Source organism: Parus major, chromosome 5, assembly GCF_001522545.3.
Source record: "Parus major isolate Abel chromosome 5, Parus_major1.1, whole genome shotgun sequence".
Lineage (NCBI taxonomy): Eukaryota > Metazoa > Chordata > Aves > Passeriformes > Paridae > Parus > Parus major.
In genome coordinates, this window is record NC_031774.1 from 16,448,901 (window position 1) to 16,466,517 (window position 17,617).

At 37.5% G+C, this 17,617-nt stretch overlaps 1 protein-coding gene across 1 annotated transcript in view; it reads left to right on the top strand.

Moving 5' to 3' along the window:
- Window positions 1-70: 70 nt before the first annotated feature.
- The window catches only part of MUC6 (mucin 6, oligomeric mucus/gel-forming), a gene marked incomplete at its 5' end in the record, with an annotated part of 48,273 nt that continues 30,726 nt past the window's right edge, over window positions 71-17,617 (top strand). The window contains 2 exons of the mRNA XM_033514973.1: window positions 71-125; window positions 16,265-16,327. Of these exons, the coding sequence (XP_033370864.1) occupies window positions 71-125; window positions 16,265-16,327 (118 nt within the window). The remainder of the gene's footprint in view (window positions 126-16,264; window positions 16,328-17,617) is intronic.

Here is a 17,617-nt window from a genome sequence, read left to right on the forward strand (position 1 = left end):
GGCACCAGCTCGAGCTGGTAGTTGTGTTGCTGTGCCGCGATTAAATTCTTGCACGCATCCAGACGTCTGAAACTCTACTGTGGGAAACCCAGCGAGGAGCCGGCAAGGAAACCTTGTCAGACTGCGTGAGTGTGGGGTGTGCAGGGAGCCCATGGGGTCAGCGGAGCTCCTGCTGTGAGGGGCCTCGGTCCCAGCTCAGGTGGTGGGAGTGTGATACTCCCGGAGTGGCTCCTGGGTGGCTGGACAGGAAAGCTGCCTTAACAATCCTGAGTCACAAACAATTACTGTCGGGTGGGGAATGTTACAGCTGATGTTCTTAATGACACTGAATTCGCCTAAGTCGTTTTCAAGTAAGACTATGCTACCAGGAAGCTGGGGCATTTTTCTGCTAAAAGGAGGATATGAATTGTCTAGCATAGACTTGAGTATGGTGTTTGGATAATTTTACAGGGAAATACTGAAAAATAATGTGAGTCACTGCATCTTGAGAACTAATTCTGTGGTTTACCATTTTCTGTGTGTTTGCTGTAGTTCTGAGTTGATGGACAGAACTTCTGGCTAACAGGTCTGGTTTGTGTGGTAGCTGGGCCTGCTGCATTTCACACAGCTGAAGGGATCAGCTATTCTCTTTCAGGAGAGCATGCCCTAAAGGCATTTCATTTTCAGTTAATGGGTTAAAATAGTCTGAGCTCACCAGATGGTTTCTTAATCAGGCATCCCTTTCATGCCTACATAAACCTGTATTGCTGTTGGAACTTTGAGAGACATCCTCAAGACCTGAGTCTGGCTGAATGTGCCAGAATAGCATAGTCATAATAGATTTTCATGGCTAATGAATTATCAATGTTCAGTATAATGTTCAATAGCATGGGAGGTTTAGAATTATAATTACTTATTTTCTGCTGTGAGATAAGGCTTAGGAAAAGAGCAAAGCAAGCTCAAAACTTTTAAACACACCTAATGTTTGTATTTTGACTCTAGAGCACTAGGAATGGAGTTTACCTGATCTGCTCTCAGGTGAATGTCATATAGCTCAAATCTTAAAATTGCTCAGGAGTTTTTTTCTTAGATGACCCTAAAGTAAGGTTATCAACAAAGCGTGGTGTCATATGTAGGATTACAAGTCACAGATACTTCATAACTGCCTTGTTAATACGGCTCTTTGTAATTTCCACAAAGTCTTATGCTGTTGTTCTGTTTTTGTATTGCTACATTAGATAGAATGAGAACACTACCATCTGTGTGAGGAATCAGACAAAAATTCCATGAATCAGTGAGATATTACACTCAGTAGTGCTCTTTAGTCACAAGTCTCATGGTATATTACTGGTCTTCATGTGGACCATCACTGCTGTCAGATCCAGAAAGAGTTACCTTGATGCCTCCCAGGTCTGCAGAAGACAGCTGGGAAAACCATTATGTTTCTTTTAAAATCCATTTTCTTTCATAATATTTTTGATGCTGATACTTAGCAGTGCATACTTAGTAATGATGAGAGTACTTAACAGGACATGCTTTAGTAATGATGAGATTTCTTATCCTTCCCTCCATGCCAGTAGCCATGAATGGACATTTCTTTTGGCAGAACCAATAGCAAGACTTCTCTAAATCCAGATGCTTCAAAATGGGCCAAATAGGTGGAAAGGCAACATGAAAAGATGTTGCATCTTCACTAAAAATAAGCAATCAAAAACCCAGAGTCAGTTTCCATTTGTGTATTCTTATATTTGACTCCATTAAAGAATATTGTTGTAAATATTTCAAAGCCTCAAATGCTCAACAATACCCTGATGTGGTGAATCATGCTTATGTCATTGTTGAGATATCTGTTGAGTTTGGTGCTTGCTGATGAGAATTTAACTACTTTCTGCTGATACTTCAGGATTTAATTTAGCAAGTAGGCACTATTAAAGTGCTAAATCTTGAACACCACACAATATTATGCTCACATCTAGTTAAAAAAATATTGAAAATTATAGCCTTAGTGATACAACTCAGTGTAGCAGTACAGACAGTGTCTGAAGCATTTTGCTGCTTTTATCTGTAACTCTGGAAAAAACTTACATGTAGGGACAGGTTTATCACAGTAAGTGTGCCTTCAGCAGTCCAGTGGATGCCTTATTTGACTTATTGTTAGGAAACCAATTGTGGAAGAATTAATGCCCTCAACCCAAGTTGTCAGGAGAACGGTCATGATTATCTTGTTTGCTCCAAACAAGTAAACTTACTTTCCAAGTAAGAATCCATTGACAGGGTTTATTCCCAGCTGCTAGTACCACAAAGCTGCTCACTCACTTCCCCCTGCCTCTGCTCTGCCATGGGATGAGTAGGAGAGTCAAGGAAAGGAAAAAACCGTGCAAACTCATGTATTGAGATAACAGCAGTTTAATAAATGAAACAATATAATAATGCTAATTATAAAAATTAATACTGATATTACATTAATAATTAATAATAAAACTCCGAAAAAACCCCAACCAAACAAGTGATGCACAATACAATTGCTCACTATCCAATGCCCACCCTGTCCTCAAACAGCAACCGTACCCATCCATATAACTCACTTCAGTTTATATGCTGTTCTGTGGTGTGGAACATCCCCTTGGCCAGTTCAGGTCAGCTGTCCCAGCCGTGTTCCTTGCAGCTTCTTGTGTACCTCCTCACTGGTAGAGTGTGAGAAACTGAGAAATCCTTGTCCGAGGGTAAACACTACTTAGCAACATCCAAAACACTGGTTTGTTTTCAACATTGTTCTCATACTAACTCTAAAACACAGCACTGTACCAGCTACAAAGGGTGCAACTAGCTCTATCCCAGCCATAACCAGAACACCCATGAAGCAGGTGGCCTTAACTGAGTTTCTTAGTGTATCTTTGAGTTGCCAACATGCTGTTGTAGAAGAGTAAAAAACCTCCATCTCCCAACAGCAGCCACCCCACTGCTCTCAGTTGTGAGGAGAAGGGTCAGTCTGGTTTAGCTGTTACAAAAACTGCTGGAAAACACCATTTTTCCTCTCTCACCTGTCTTCATCATCATTGCAAACAGAACACAATAGAGGAAGAGGCAATTAGCACTGACAAAACCAGCAGAAATGTTTTCACAGTTATTAATGTACTTTTGCTGAGTGTAACACTTTGTACCTTGCAGCCCTCTGCAGAAAACCTGCCTCTGTCAGTAAAGGCCGTAATAAATGGGTATTCTCAGATAGCCATGAGTGGCTACAAACAGTTCTTCTGTTGTCTCCCATTGTATATAAGGCTGCTAAATATCTTTCTGACAAACTGCTAAGTCTTTTCATTGCTTGACAGAAATAGAGGATAATAAACTGAACATGAAGTTTTCATTATATGGGAAATGATAGCCAGTGAAAAATGCTGCAGAGCACTTTCTCATCAGTCCATTACAACTTTATCACATATCCTTTGTTACCTGTGCTGCCTTCTGATACAGTTTCAAATCCAGAACCAGCCTTTCAGCAGCCTCTCTTGTCTGAATTCAGTATTCAGAAAGCTCTGGCAAAAGGCTGTAATCCCCAGCAATGCTGTTCTACCAAATTGGCAGCCTTTTTGATAAGCTGACATTATACCTCAATGAGCTTACCTGAGAGCAAGAGAGGACTGCTCTAGTGCTTGCTGCTTGTCATGCATTGTGTGCCAGCATTCACCTCAGCTTTCCTGGTACATTTAATGCTGTTCATTAAACACCAGCTCTTTAAACAAGAGCCCCACTGCTACATCTTTCTCACCTTGGGGAAGAATGAGAGACTGAACCAATACCTGGTAGATGTGTAGTCTTGTTTTGCAGTGCATTACTGGAAGAAAGCAAGATTGTAAGTGTGATACAGTATCAATTATCAGGAATTCAATATGAAACTTAATTCTCAAAGTAAAGGTGTGTGGGAAACCCACTTTTTTATATCAGTCTTAGCAGAAGTCAATGACGCTGTAGTAATTAAACTTCTTTGAACCTGTATTTGCAGTTCTTGCAGGAGAAGAAGTGACAACACAATGAAGGTTCTCCCATTCTTTTCTGATTCTGTATGAAACATCTCACATTTTGATGTCTGCTTCTTACTGAAAAATCCGGAGGCTGCCAAACCCCAGAGTAACCAGAAACATATGCTTATCAGTGAGGGCAAGGAATACATGACATTTCCTGCACATTTATATAGGCACCACTCCACCACATCATGAGGGGTCGTAGTAATTGGTGAGAGCACATGTAAATATCATAAGCTCTAACTTTTCAGATGAGTTTAGTGAAACACAATTAAATGAGATTCTTTATGGAAATGTGTGGAGGATAGATAAATATGACAAAATAATAGCTCAAGTTCCACTTTATTTTTTTTAAAAAAAAATCAGAATATATCAGGTAAAGGGTAAACAAAAGTTTATGTTTGACTTTATTATCTTAGCAGATATGTTATATTAGCATCAGTTGGAGACTATCTGTTCTAAAATGCACACACATTAAAGTACAAGTTAAACATGGATTGCCGCTGACTTCCTGTTCCCAGCTCTCAATATTTGTGTAAATACAGGTTCTATTTTACTTCCTTACCAGTAGAGGTCAAAGCTTGTACTTAATGAATTCCTGGTTCATGCAATGTATTTGCTTTTCATGCTGTATCTGGTAACAAAATCTATCTGATTATTAAATTAACAGAGCTGTGATATAACAAGAAGCAAATAATTTTATTTTTTCCAAGTCCGGTTTGAATATTAATTACAAACTACAGATTTAGCTCAGTTGTGTGGCATTTATGAGTACAGCAATTAAGAAAACTTAGGATGTTTCAAATAACTTACTGAACTGATTTCTAACCAAGCTAGAAATGTTTAAGCCACAGCTGCTTTCATGTGTAATGCTTTCCATTCATTTTCTGTATAGTATGGAGTCAAAGTGCATGCTGCCCAGGAGAACAGCTGATGTATAATTCAGGATACTCCCTGAATTTCCCTTAGAAAAGGAATACTGATTAGTTGTTAAAGCCTAAAGGCCAAAAAAAAAAAAACAACCCACCCCTGACCAGTGCTTTCACAAATTTTTGCCCATCATATAAATGTTCTCCATGTTAATGTAACTCAGAAGAAAAATATAGGTTAGGAATTAAAAAGTAAAATAAATTGGTTTCAACATTTTGTATTTGGGAAAAAAAAGGAGCACTCCAAGTCTGGATTTAGTTTAGCATAAAGTCTAATCTGTCTCTAGACTTTATATGAGGTCATCATGAATTTTTTTCCATCTACTAGAAGCAAGTGAAAATGAGGGATTCAGTCTTTCTCTGCAGATTCTTTAATCACTAGAATGTAAGTTTGGCCTTAAGAGAATCTGCATAGAATTTTTATCATGATCATAGTGTTTGAGAGAAATTTTAGTTAAAAAGTCAAAGGGAGACAAACATGAATAGAGGTGACAGTCCTTCTGTGTTTCCTTTCCACAATCCTGTTACTCTGTTCTTTCCTGTCAGCACTGTAGCTAAAATGACCAGAATTTAGGATTCCTATAGAACAAAGTGTGGAGTCAAGACCACTCCAGAATGCAAACCAGTTTGAGTCCAGCATCAACAACACAGGATTCAGAAGCAGAAGAAGAGTGTGGGAGCTGTGAGCAAGCAGCATTTATCTTCCCAGTGTTCCTGTGCAGGAAGGGGAGCACAGTATTATACTAGCAGGCCTTGCTTTGTTTTGTGTGGTTTATTTTTTTTCCCCAAAATGGTTTTATTCCAGAAGCACTTCAAATATTTTGTCCCTGTCCTCTGGGCAGTGGATACATTTCTGGGAACTGTGGGAGTGGTGGCTTTGTCAGCTTCTGGAGTTGGCAGGACATAAAGAGTGAACTGCACCAACCCAGGTCCCCACAGCTACAGTATCTGAGATATTCATCATAGTGAGTGCCAGAGGCATGAAGCCAATACGAGGAGGTCTCAGGCCATTGTTCCCAACAAATTATAATTAAAAGTTAAGTACCAATCAATGAAGTCTTTACCACTTTTAGAGGCATGTGTTTTAAATTATTTTCTAATTTTTTTTTCTAACAGGTATATGGGAAAAACTTGACTCTGCAGCCATTTAAGTTCAAAAGTACTTTTGGAACAGTATTAGAGTGCTACTTTTGGAACAGTGAAAGAGTCCTGTTATTGTGTTCACTTTCATCTATACACACTGTTAAAACAAGAAATAAAATACTCCTTGATACCTATGGACACCATGTGTCTGCATATTACAACCAAACAGAATTTACAATGTTAAATGAAATTAATTTGCATTTAAATATCTGTAGACAGCTACCCAAGGACAGCAGAGATGGTTCGAACTAAATGGCAGCCCTAAGAGTCTGTTCAGTAGCAATTTTTTCTGGTTGTGTGTGAGGTATCTCATCTACTTCAAAGGTATGAAGAAAAGTTTTCATGATTCTGGTGACCAAAGGGAAAGCAGATAGCATGGATTTCTACTAGAACCATAAGGTGGATTATTTAGTGTCTGGTATTATTTAGTGTCTGGGTTTCTTTTAGGTACTGTTTGAGGAAGGAGTTTAGGTGTTCAAAATGCATAAAGAAAGGCAGCTGGAAAGGGCACACAGCATTAAATACCAGGAAGTTCTAAAGCTGGGACATGGCTGAGGATGAGGGATAAGCTGGTCATTACTTTTTTGTGAATACTTCTCAGCCAAAAATTTCTTATTTACCACAATTGGAACATTCTCAGAATATGTATCTGTTTTACTGCCAGTTTCTTTGGAAAGCATCTTGGCAGCAGGGACAACCAGCTGGCCGTGTGGTGCCTGCCAGCTACTCACACAACTAGACAGGAGCCCCTGGTGGGTGCCATAAGCTTAGCCCAGGAAAGCTGAGCTGTATGTGAACCTCTGCTCCCTGGCTGCATTACCTGAAAGACAAGGATGAGAAACAGGAAGGAAAAATGGGAGCTTGTTTTCCTCTTAGCACATTAATGCCAGTTACGTTGTGCTTTTGGTTTATTTTTAAAAAGTGGAATGGTAATGGAATTACCTTGTGTAAGGTGAAGCACCACTAAAAGAAAAGTGTTACCTTGAGACAATCTATACCAAAAAAACCTCTGGATTGTCAAACTTTCCTACTGAAATTTTACAGCTCATTGGATTGTAGATAGGACCCAGGGCTGCCCTGCCAGTCATACTGAATGTCTCAGTCATAAAGGATAAAAGATAACCCAGTGATTTCAAGAGCCTTATTTTATGTAATTCTGATACAGCATTTATGAGACAATAAATGTTATGTTCATTATACATACATGATTCACTCATTAATATTTTAAAACAATTACTTGAAGGCCAGGCATCTAAAATAGTTTGGAAGTTAAAGTACAGATGATTTTAATACTGTCATATTAAAAAAAAGTGTTTTTCAATTATTCAAAATTTGAATGAGACAGGAAATCAAATTTCAGAGCTCAAAGACAAAACCCTCCAGCTCAGCTGTTGTGTCAGATTGCTATCAAGCTGTAGCCTGTATCTTTGCATTCCATGAAGAGCAATAGAAACTTACAGGCACAAGCTTCCAAAGCTGGAAATTACTTGTACACCCACAGGGACTAGGGATAATCAAATATTATATTTTGGTCTGACTCCTTATAAAGATATGTAGCTATTTATCCAAGAAATATGCAAGGCTGCTAAAATAATATGCAATGAGTATATTACAGGAAGTGGACTGTTTTCTTAGTAATCTGCATAAAAGCATCAAAGTATTCTGTAAGTGATATACCTAAAAATTCCTAAAGTAATTAAACTATAGACAAGATAGTCTATTACTTAAAGTGTTATAACTTACTCAATTTGCACAATATCTGACTTACATAAATTCCTTTGACATTTCAAAAATCTTCCAGAAGTCTACATGGTGCTGGAAACCAAACTGTATTTCAATACGGAGAAACTGTTACTGGATACTAAATATGGCCACAACAGTCTCTGCTCTCCTGTACAACAGAAGTTGCTGACAAATGATGTTGTTTACTCAACCAATTATAATTATTAAATGGAAAAAAACCCCACATTAATTAGAGGCATCATTCTCTCACTACAGCTGGGCACACAGTTTTTCAAAAAGCTCCTCCACGTAAAATAATTATCTGTGTACTGTGAACTCAGTCACTTCTTACAGTCCTCAAGCAAATGCTTTTTTCTTGTTCTGTAGTCATGACTTAAATGCAGTTGGAGATGGATGCTTTTGATTAACTGTGTTCGTGTCATCATTGGATGTCTCCATAAAATAATAACTTGCTGAACCATAAGTATTTAGACTGATTAACTGAAATTCCTTCCAGGGAAGCTGAAGGTAGTATCTTTATCCTGACTTCTCAGACAGAATGGATTCAGCTAAGAATGTTGCTACAAATACAGGGAAGTGAAAACAACAATATTTTTGGGTAAATATTTGTAGTACTTTTGTCAGTATGTGCATTCCTTGAGAATTTTGTAAGCTTCATATAGTAAAGAAATAAAAGGTTTCAGTAGACATAAAGGCTACAGAGAAAATCTTGAAACCATGGTAATGGAAGAGGAAAATTAACTGCTACCAGTGATCTTAATTCCATCATGTCTCAGTCTGCCACCTTTGATAGTAAAAGTGATACTCTCAAGTGCCCAGCTCTTCAAATGAGGAAGTCATGAAATGCTTATTGATGTCAGCTGTTTTAATTTATTACTGCCTGACAGAAAGATTATGAAAATATATTACCAAAAAAAAAATCTATTTGACAACAGCGATGAAATTTTTTTGTCTCTTCTGTCAGAGAAAGGCAAATTCCTGTCTGACACTATCAGTTAATCATGTTTGAGTTGCTAGGGAGCACTGTAGTCCCTTATCTTCATAAAGAAGATACTTCTTAGAAGTGGAAAAATGAAATTCAGTTTTGGATTTCATTAATAAGAACTTAGAGCTGATTTGTCTGAAATAATGTGATATGTACAGTTGTGAAATCTTAATTTTATGTTTGTCATAGTATCAGTCTGTTAGAATTTTTTCACTTTGGTCATGATTTTCAGAAGTGACATGTGATTTTGTTAATTTACTTTAAGGCTTTTATAAGGCAGATGCAGAAAATTTTCAACAGAATTTTTTAAATTTAGGGTTGCAATTCCATTATGAACAGCCATATACTTCATCCACCTTCTGTTGCTGAGGAGGGGAATGGGGAGTAGTAAGGGAAAAAAAAAAAACAAAGCTAAAAACCAAAAAGGCAGATCTTCATGTCAATTAAAATTTAATGTTCTCATTTTGATTACAACCACGTTGAGCTAGGGCTAAAATTATGTTAAGTCATTGTCTCTCCTGGGTTTCTTACCACCACTCAGAAGAGATAACTGAGAATTTCCCTTCTGTTTCACTCACCTGGACTGACCTTCCCTTCTCTGACTCTTAATGCGCTGCTCCTGGATGCTGGAAGCACAGGGAAGCACCAGGGCATGCACAGTGTTGGCAGCTGTGGGCATGGCTTGTGATCTGGTTGTTGTGATGTTGGTGGGGATGGCAGAGGAGGCACCTCTTGTGCAGACAGATTGCCAAGAAAAAGGCCCCATCTATTCCCACTTTCTTCAGATGCTCACCTCAGTATTGCATAGGTGAAAACAGGAAAGGCTGAAGAAATAAATATGGAGAGACATGTGGACCTGATTTTCTCGGAGCCTGAAGGAATTACAAGCTATCAGTGGCTGATCTGTTCCCAAGGGAAAGTTTCTTGGGAGATCTTGCACTCAAAGGCAACATTTGTAAATCATCTTGCTTTCTCAAAACAGTTCCACATAACTGTAGATAGCATGTTTTTCTCTTGTCCCACCAATGAGATAAGAGGTGATGTTCCCTTACCCAATCATGTTAACCCTGTACCATAAAACCATATAAAAACTGAAAAATTCAAAGAATAAAAACATCTTTTCCTGACAACTCAACTGGTGTGTGCTTGAACCTACACTTCTGCATCGTGTCCAACAGCAACGGAGATGACCCACGCATTTCATATTTTATAGGGAAAGGTTTCTTATATCGAGACTATTTTTTCCACAAGCAATTATTTTGCAAATGAAAAATGACAGGATCAAGCAACTTCCTTTTTCACTGTCAAATCAGTGGTGGCAGTGATGCTTTGAACATATCCAGTGCATTCAACATTTCACTTCTAATGTGGAGAGATTCAAGTGTAACAGAAGTGGAATTGCTCTGTGATGTTTGCAGGAAGGTGGAGATTAACTTGTGGAAGTTTCCAAAGTACCACAGTGCAATAGTCTGCACCATTTTGGAACAGTGTGCCCTCTGCCCTTGGCAGTGCTAAGGTGGTGGGCAAAGGCTTACTTAGCTCCCTTGCATAGTCCAGCAATCAGCTGTGCCATGGACAGACCTCTTTACCCAGGCAAAGTTTATCGGTTTGCTTAAAAAATCACACAAGGGAGAGATGAACACAATCATCCAGGAGAGTGAATGGGAGTTAATGAAAGAAAAGTTAATACAAAAATCTGAGATCTGTATCTCTGTTCATTCATGTCTTACCATCTTTTATTCACACAGTCTTTTCAGCAGTTCCAAAACTCCTGCACTTCATTCTTCCACTTTGTATGCTGGTCCAATATTATTCCTTTCCTTATCACCTAGTGATCATAATTTGTGTATTATTTGTCTTTTTGCTTTTGGGTGTAATACAAAATTTGTTCTATGAAGGCAGGTAAAACAGTTTGAGCTGTTACAAATAGAAGCTATTATAAAAACCTTGTAAGAATGATAATGAATCGGAGGAGGTTTGTATTTTCTTTTTTCTTCTTTTTCTAAGTAGCTTTTAAGTGTGTTGAACTTGATAAAGAGGAGATCCTGTTTGGCGGGTACTCTGCTGTTGCAGTTTTTGCAAGCTGTGGGAATGAGGGAGGGCATTGCAATTCTATATATAAAGCATCCAAGCTTGAAGAGGGCAGCCTAGAAAGTGGCAGCATTGGCACTACCCGCTTGGAACGGAGGGGAGCACTGAGATCACTGCCCAGGCTGGGCGTGCATCATGCTCCCAACATTGGTACTTCTCATCTTCTGCAGTTTCCTGCACTCTGCCGGTAAGTCTGAGGTGCCTGGGCTCCTCTTGGTACATGGCTTGAAGGAAAGTTGTTGTACCACACCACATGAGGTTCAGGTTTTGTTCTTCTTTCCCACAACCTGAAGAATTCAGTTTACATGTATTCTCTTTTCTTCATCTTAAAACACATCAGGTTGTTTAATAAATTTATGACTGAAATAAAATGATTCATTCTTAACTATTTCAGAAAGTTGGTTAATGATTTGTTTGATCCTTCCCTAAAACTCGTTCCCTAGGTACAGGGAATATTTGTAATGGACTTTTGTTGTGTTTCCGAGTTGCCTAGTGCCTTCATCTTTCAGATGTTCGTGATCCAGTGCCCTAGCGATATCATTGCAGATATATATTGTATATCTTCTGTGTAGAGTGATAAACAAAAATTTTTTTTCTTGTTATGTGAGCTGCAAAAAGCATTAACTATGAGCTATGTGGTGGCATTTCTTTTTTGAAAAACAATGTCATAGAAAGACAGGCAAATGGTTCTAGTCTAAATATTTTACATGACTCTTAATGCATTTCTACGTATATTATTCAGTACAATCCTTCAGTCTTTCTGAGAAGTCTGTCTTAGTTTTTCAATCCAGCCCACCAGTATACCAGATGAATGTGTAATTTCTAAAAAAATATTTGATAGGTAAGTTCACTGGCTCTGTAGCTACTCAGCTGCCTTACTTATTTTTCCTTCAGTGCTGTTATCAGTGGATTTTTTTGAGAATAAGCCTTTTTTGCCACGGTTTGGCATTGCTTAAGATGTTGGGTTTTTTTTTAATCTTTTCTGTATCTTCTCTTTAATTGCCAGTTATTACAGTTGGAATTCCCAGAAAATACTTCAAGCTGCTAAAAAGCATACTTCAGGTTTTTTGCTTTAGGTTAAACAAAGTTAAATTTATTTCTTCTGTATTGTGTTTACTACATTTAATGAACCATATAGTTCAAATTGCATGGAACATTTATTTGCTCTTAAATCACTGACTTAAACTGTAGCATGAAAATAAATAATATATAGGCAACTCAACCCTTTAGTAGACTCTCAGAGCCAATTTCTAACCTCAGCTGTATTGTTATAAATCAGGTGTAACTCCATTCACCGAGTTAGCACTGTTGTAACCAATATCAAGTACCTGAATGTGAGTCCTAACCCCAAGTTTTGCTGCCTGCAAGAGCAAAATCTTAACCTACATGACTTCCTATTTTACATAATAGATGTATTGATATAAATACTTGCAATCAAATAGAAAAATGCTGTAGACATACAGCCACAAGCTTTATGTGCAAACTTGGCAATCACAAACCAGAACCTCTTCTACAAAGGACTAAGTTGAGTGTAAAGATAAAGACTGTAGAAGCAGGATCTAGAAATTTCTTACAGAGCAGTTTTCTCCTTTGGGATGTGTCAATATTTCAGGTCCTTGGAATGGTTGGAGACTGAAAACAGATTTCATTCTGTCAAGGAAAGATTTGAAATCAGACAATTTTTTGGATGTTGATCTCTACGTTCTTAAATTGGACAATATGCAGGGTGCTCATTGTTTTGAACTCTAGATCCAAGTGTTGTTTCCTTAGAATGAGTCAAAGACAGGACTTAATTCTCTTCTTCATGGATTTGCATCAAAATTCTGTACCTTAAGTCTGTCTCTAGCTGGAATTGTAAATATTGATTGTAACGGCATATATTTGTTTATTTGATGTGAAGTCTGATGTAAAGTGATCACTTTAGAAAAATCAGTAAATATGCATTAGCTTGAGTAAAAAAAAATCTGCAGAAGCTTAAAGCCTGATTTAAACTGTTAGTTCTAGCGTTTACTTAATAAGAAGTTTCATTGATCAAATTGAGGCTTCACTGCTTTAGCTATTTCAGTAGTCAACCCTGCATGGATCCTTTTAAGAGGTTTGTGTACAGTCATGCTTCTTCTAATGAAGTATGTAACTAGGAAGTCACCTTGATTTATGCTGTTCACATATCTATGTTTGCAAGGGGCAAGGGAGTTAATAATTTCATACTGAAGAGAAATCATCATGAACATGTGCAACTGATAACTCATATTACAGCTACAGCTCTACAGTACCCTCAGTGTTAAATTTAATTTTGGGCTTCTATCACTTGTTTTAAAGTTCTTGTCCTTTCCAGAACATCTGACATTTCAACATTTCTGTTGGTCTCAAATTAGAAAAGAAAAACTGAGCCCTTTACAAAACAGAGATTTTAAATTATTTCTGCAAGTTGGAAGTACAAAGATTTCATTTCAGTGGTTTGTTTTCATTTGTTTATCTGATGTGAAATACTTTGATTGAAGCCATTACAACATAAAATTTTATTTTCCCATGGGGATGTTTCATAGTAACCACAGTATAGGAACAAAATTATTTATTTCTTCATAGTAAGCTGTATTCCCTGACTGGCTTGTATTGCTGCCATGAACTAGACAGGCTGATTACACAGAAACTGCACTTCAATTCTCAAGTTGGCCTGCTGGCGTAGAGTGGGAATTGGAAGTTAAATCTTCCTTTATCCAAGAGAAGTGAAACTCTGGCTAAAGCTCTACTGAGATAATTCAAAATAAGTGTTTCATGTCATTTCTCAAAGAAAAGCAGAATACTTGCAGTTATAGTAAAAAGTCAGAAAGGAAGATTTCAGTACTTTAGAAATCTAATTTAACACTAAGACAGCCTGTTTAATGAAAAATTCTTAAATTATTGCAAAATACAACTTCTGCACGTCCACAGCACTGGATACATCTGTACGATCTGCCATTCTGTGTGCTTTTGAATGCTTGATAATGTTGCCAGGAAAATGTAACTATTCTCTGCAGAGCTAACTGTGAGAAAAATAATGTAAATGCTGAGAATTACTGTACTGTAATTCATAAAATAGAATAATTGTATAATCTGACGGGATACAGACTGAGTGGCAGATAACAAATGACTCTGTATTTGTTCTATTAGCTGTTCTTTGGGCAAAAGTTGAAGTGAATTTCATATCCTTAGTTATTTTCAATCTAATTCTTGTACACTTCCATATAATCCAGGATAATTATTATGCTCAAATTTAATCTAAATACCAAACCTGAAGTATGTGTTGAAATTTTTTTGCTGTGCTTAGATGTTTGAGTTTGAAAAGCTAATGAACAAGCTTTGTAAACTGATTTGTTTGTTCTCATCTAAAATATTTGTCCATTCATTATTAGACATTTTGCTTTAGATCAGGCTCTCTAGATAGATCTGACTTGAAGTAATGTTTTAGGCATATATTGAATTCCTGCAAATCTAATATCCTTGGAAGGCAGCTGTTACACACTCCTGAATCCCATTCATGTAGTGTTTCAAGTTTAGGATTAAGCTGTAATGATTGGAAAACTGTGAAACTAACAATAATATATTGAACAAATGCAGGTATCAAAATCCAGGCATTCAAAAAATTCAGCAGCAACTCTAGGCATGAAGAGTGTTAGCTTGAAAGCCACAAACTGACCGTTCCTTTTTGTGGTGTTCTTACTGTGTTGCACGGTTCACTAGGAACTTGGAAGGAGCATGCTGGATTTTGGAAATGCCTGCTGAGTTGCTAGCCAACTGTGGATGGAGGTTCTCTAAAACATTGGCAAAATTTCAAACAATTATTGGCCAGTGCTGACCAATTCTAGACAGCAAGGCAGCATGAGTAGGATCTATAATGATTTTGTGATGAGTGTGTCAGACAACTTGGAAGTGGCTGAAATAAATGCCATTTTAAGCAATTAGAATATTTAGGATGGGAGCAGTTCTGTCATTGAACTTACATCCTTGATTTATTTCCTTTATGCTTAAATATTCATTGTATAGAGTTCTACCAGTGTAGTATTTTAGCTCTTAAAAACTTAGATTAGTTTATCCAGATAACCTCTTTTCTCAGCAAGTATCGTTTCATAGAAGAATTGAGGTATAGACTGATGGGAATGTTGGAGATGTCTGGATCTGAGATCCAAAGCAAAAGGATGTGTTCAAACACTCAGTTCCAAAATTCCCTCTTGTGCCTTACATAAAAGGCAGAGCCTCACCTGTTTTCCTGCAGCCTTTGAGGTATCACATGGCAAATATTACCTTACCTTCAGCAGCACAGTGTGGAATTGGCTGAGAGTCTGCTACAGCTGGTGAGCTCCCTGGAGGCTTCCACTCACTGCAGTATCCAAGGAAGCAGCAGCACCCTGCAGAGCTGTAGTGTATATATAGATATGTATGTGGATTTGCCCTGGCTTATTTGATGAAAGAAACCTTCTGCCACAACGTTTTCTATGTCGCAAAAGATCCTAAACGTGTAATAGAGAATTACATGGATTCTACAAGATACTTGCTCCTGCTATCTGAGAAATAGCAGACATGAGAAAATTTAAAAATGAGTAGCACGTTTCTGAAGCACCTCAGGTCTTCATCCCTGCATCTTGTTTTGGTTTTTACCACACAGCTGTTGATGAGAACTCACTCCAGCAGTGCTGGAGGAAAGTGCTGGGTGAAAGAGCCTTTGGGTATGTGTGACAGTGTGGAGCAGTTGTGCTCATACAGCACGTCTTTGTTTGACACAGAAAAAGAACCATACTGTACTCAACATTTGCTAAACATTGCTTGGCTTCTCCTAACCCAGGACACCAGGCTTTCTGAAGAGGTGTGTGGAAGGGAACAGGTGACAGTTTGCATCAATCTGCCTTAACGTGAGCAGCAAGAGCAACAGCTGTGTCTGGGGATTTCCTGCTCTTCAGCTCCAGATCCCATGGTTCTTGTGAAGAGCACACAGGACAATACTTTCTGCATATTTTCACACTTTTGGCTATTCCTTCCACTACTTCTACCCAGATGGTGAAACAACAACTCAAAAACATGAGGAAAGATTTATCCCACTTTTTTTAACAGAAACATGGGATTTTAGTATGAGGTATAAGAGCTCTCATATTGCATAGGATTTATGGCAAATTTTGATAACATTTAACCAGTATAGAAGAATTTTTTATTGCTTAATTATGTAATAGGAATTATGTGATTTTCCATGATAATTTCCATTCAGCTTTGTGTGACAGAGCACAGTTTGTATGTGCTGACCCTGTTTTGACTTGCAGCATGCTTAAAAATTAATAAATATACAAATATTTAACTTCCTTTCACTCAGAGGATAACTTCATTGTGTTGTCTTTTTCCTTTCACAGCTTTTGAAGGAAATTATTGGTCCCCCATTTTTCTCCAAAAACAGAAAGAATCTCTGCAAAGAAGTAAGTGTCTGACCTAGTTTTTAGTGTTTGCATTCAAGTGTGAGTGACAACTCTATTCAGCATCAAGTCCATATTGCAGAAGGCACTGTACAAACCACATAATAAAAATAAGTCTTCAAGAAGCATATGTTTTGAAGCATTAAATTTTAGAAATTCCAAATTAAGACTTTGCATGTAAAAAGTTTTTAAAATATGTTGTCTTGCTGTTGTAAGATTTAATCTAAATGGAGAGCACTTTAGTGTGCCTTGCTGAGGTTTTGATGCCTAAGGATAATAACTGTGAGCAGTTTAATAGCCTTCCATATTTAGAAATATGCTATTGGGGTAATTTTTGTGGTATGTTTTTGTCACACTATGTTAGGAACGGCGAGAAGTACAACACAGACTCTCTCATGTGTTGTACAAGAGAGCTAAGTTTATTATTATCCTTGATCTTAATTTATAGACAGGTCTGAGAGGTAAAACTCTCATTGGTCATTAAACTTACTCATCACTATCATTGATCAATTGGAACACCACCCCTTGACTGTTTAGGACAAGGATCCTAAACAACACCTGCCAAGATTGTTGTCCTTTACCAAGGACTGTTTGGATTCTTTCTTATGCTTTCTCAGGCCAGAGTGAGAACCCTGTGTGACTTAGTTTCACACAGGCTCTGTGTTCCCTGCTTGCTTTTTGCATTTAGCATCCACATGTTTGATTTTCATTCCTACATATTACTGCCTAATGCTATCTAAAAATTTAGGATATGGATTCTTTTGATACTTCAAAATCAAGGAAACTAAATAAAGCTCATTTTCCATGTACATTAGGTTTGTAACAATGATTTTAAAGATTTCATGTTAAAACAAATTTATATGCAAATGGACAATCGGAGTGTGGAACACTTTTTCCTCACCTTTGTAGCCAGCAGCCACAGTAGGGCAGATCTCTGCTTCAGTGTTCAGCTGTGCCAGCTGCCACACTTCTGGTAGCTTACCAGAAGTTTTCCCTTAACTCCAAAGGATGGCTTGTGTGCATCCATCCAAGTCTATATGCAAAATTAACACCAGACACCTACTTACTGTAAATTTGTGCTAGTCCTTTTGAATCTGAGGAATACAAATAGTAAGTTACTACTGCCTTACTTGTGTAAAGCAATGTGCAATGCAAGAACAAAAAAACCAATAAAAAGTAGCATATTATAGCTTTAAAATATTTAAAATATTAGCTATCAGAAGTATGGTTAGAAAGGCTGGTATCCTTAAAATGTTAATCATAATTAAAATTTAATGGCAAATTTTGACTGTA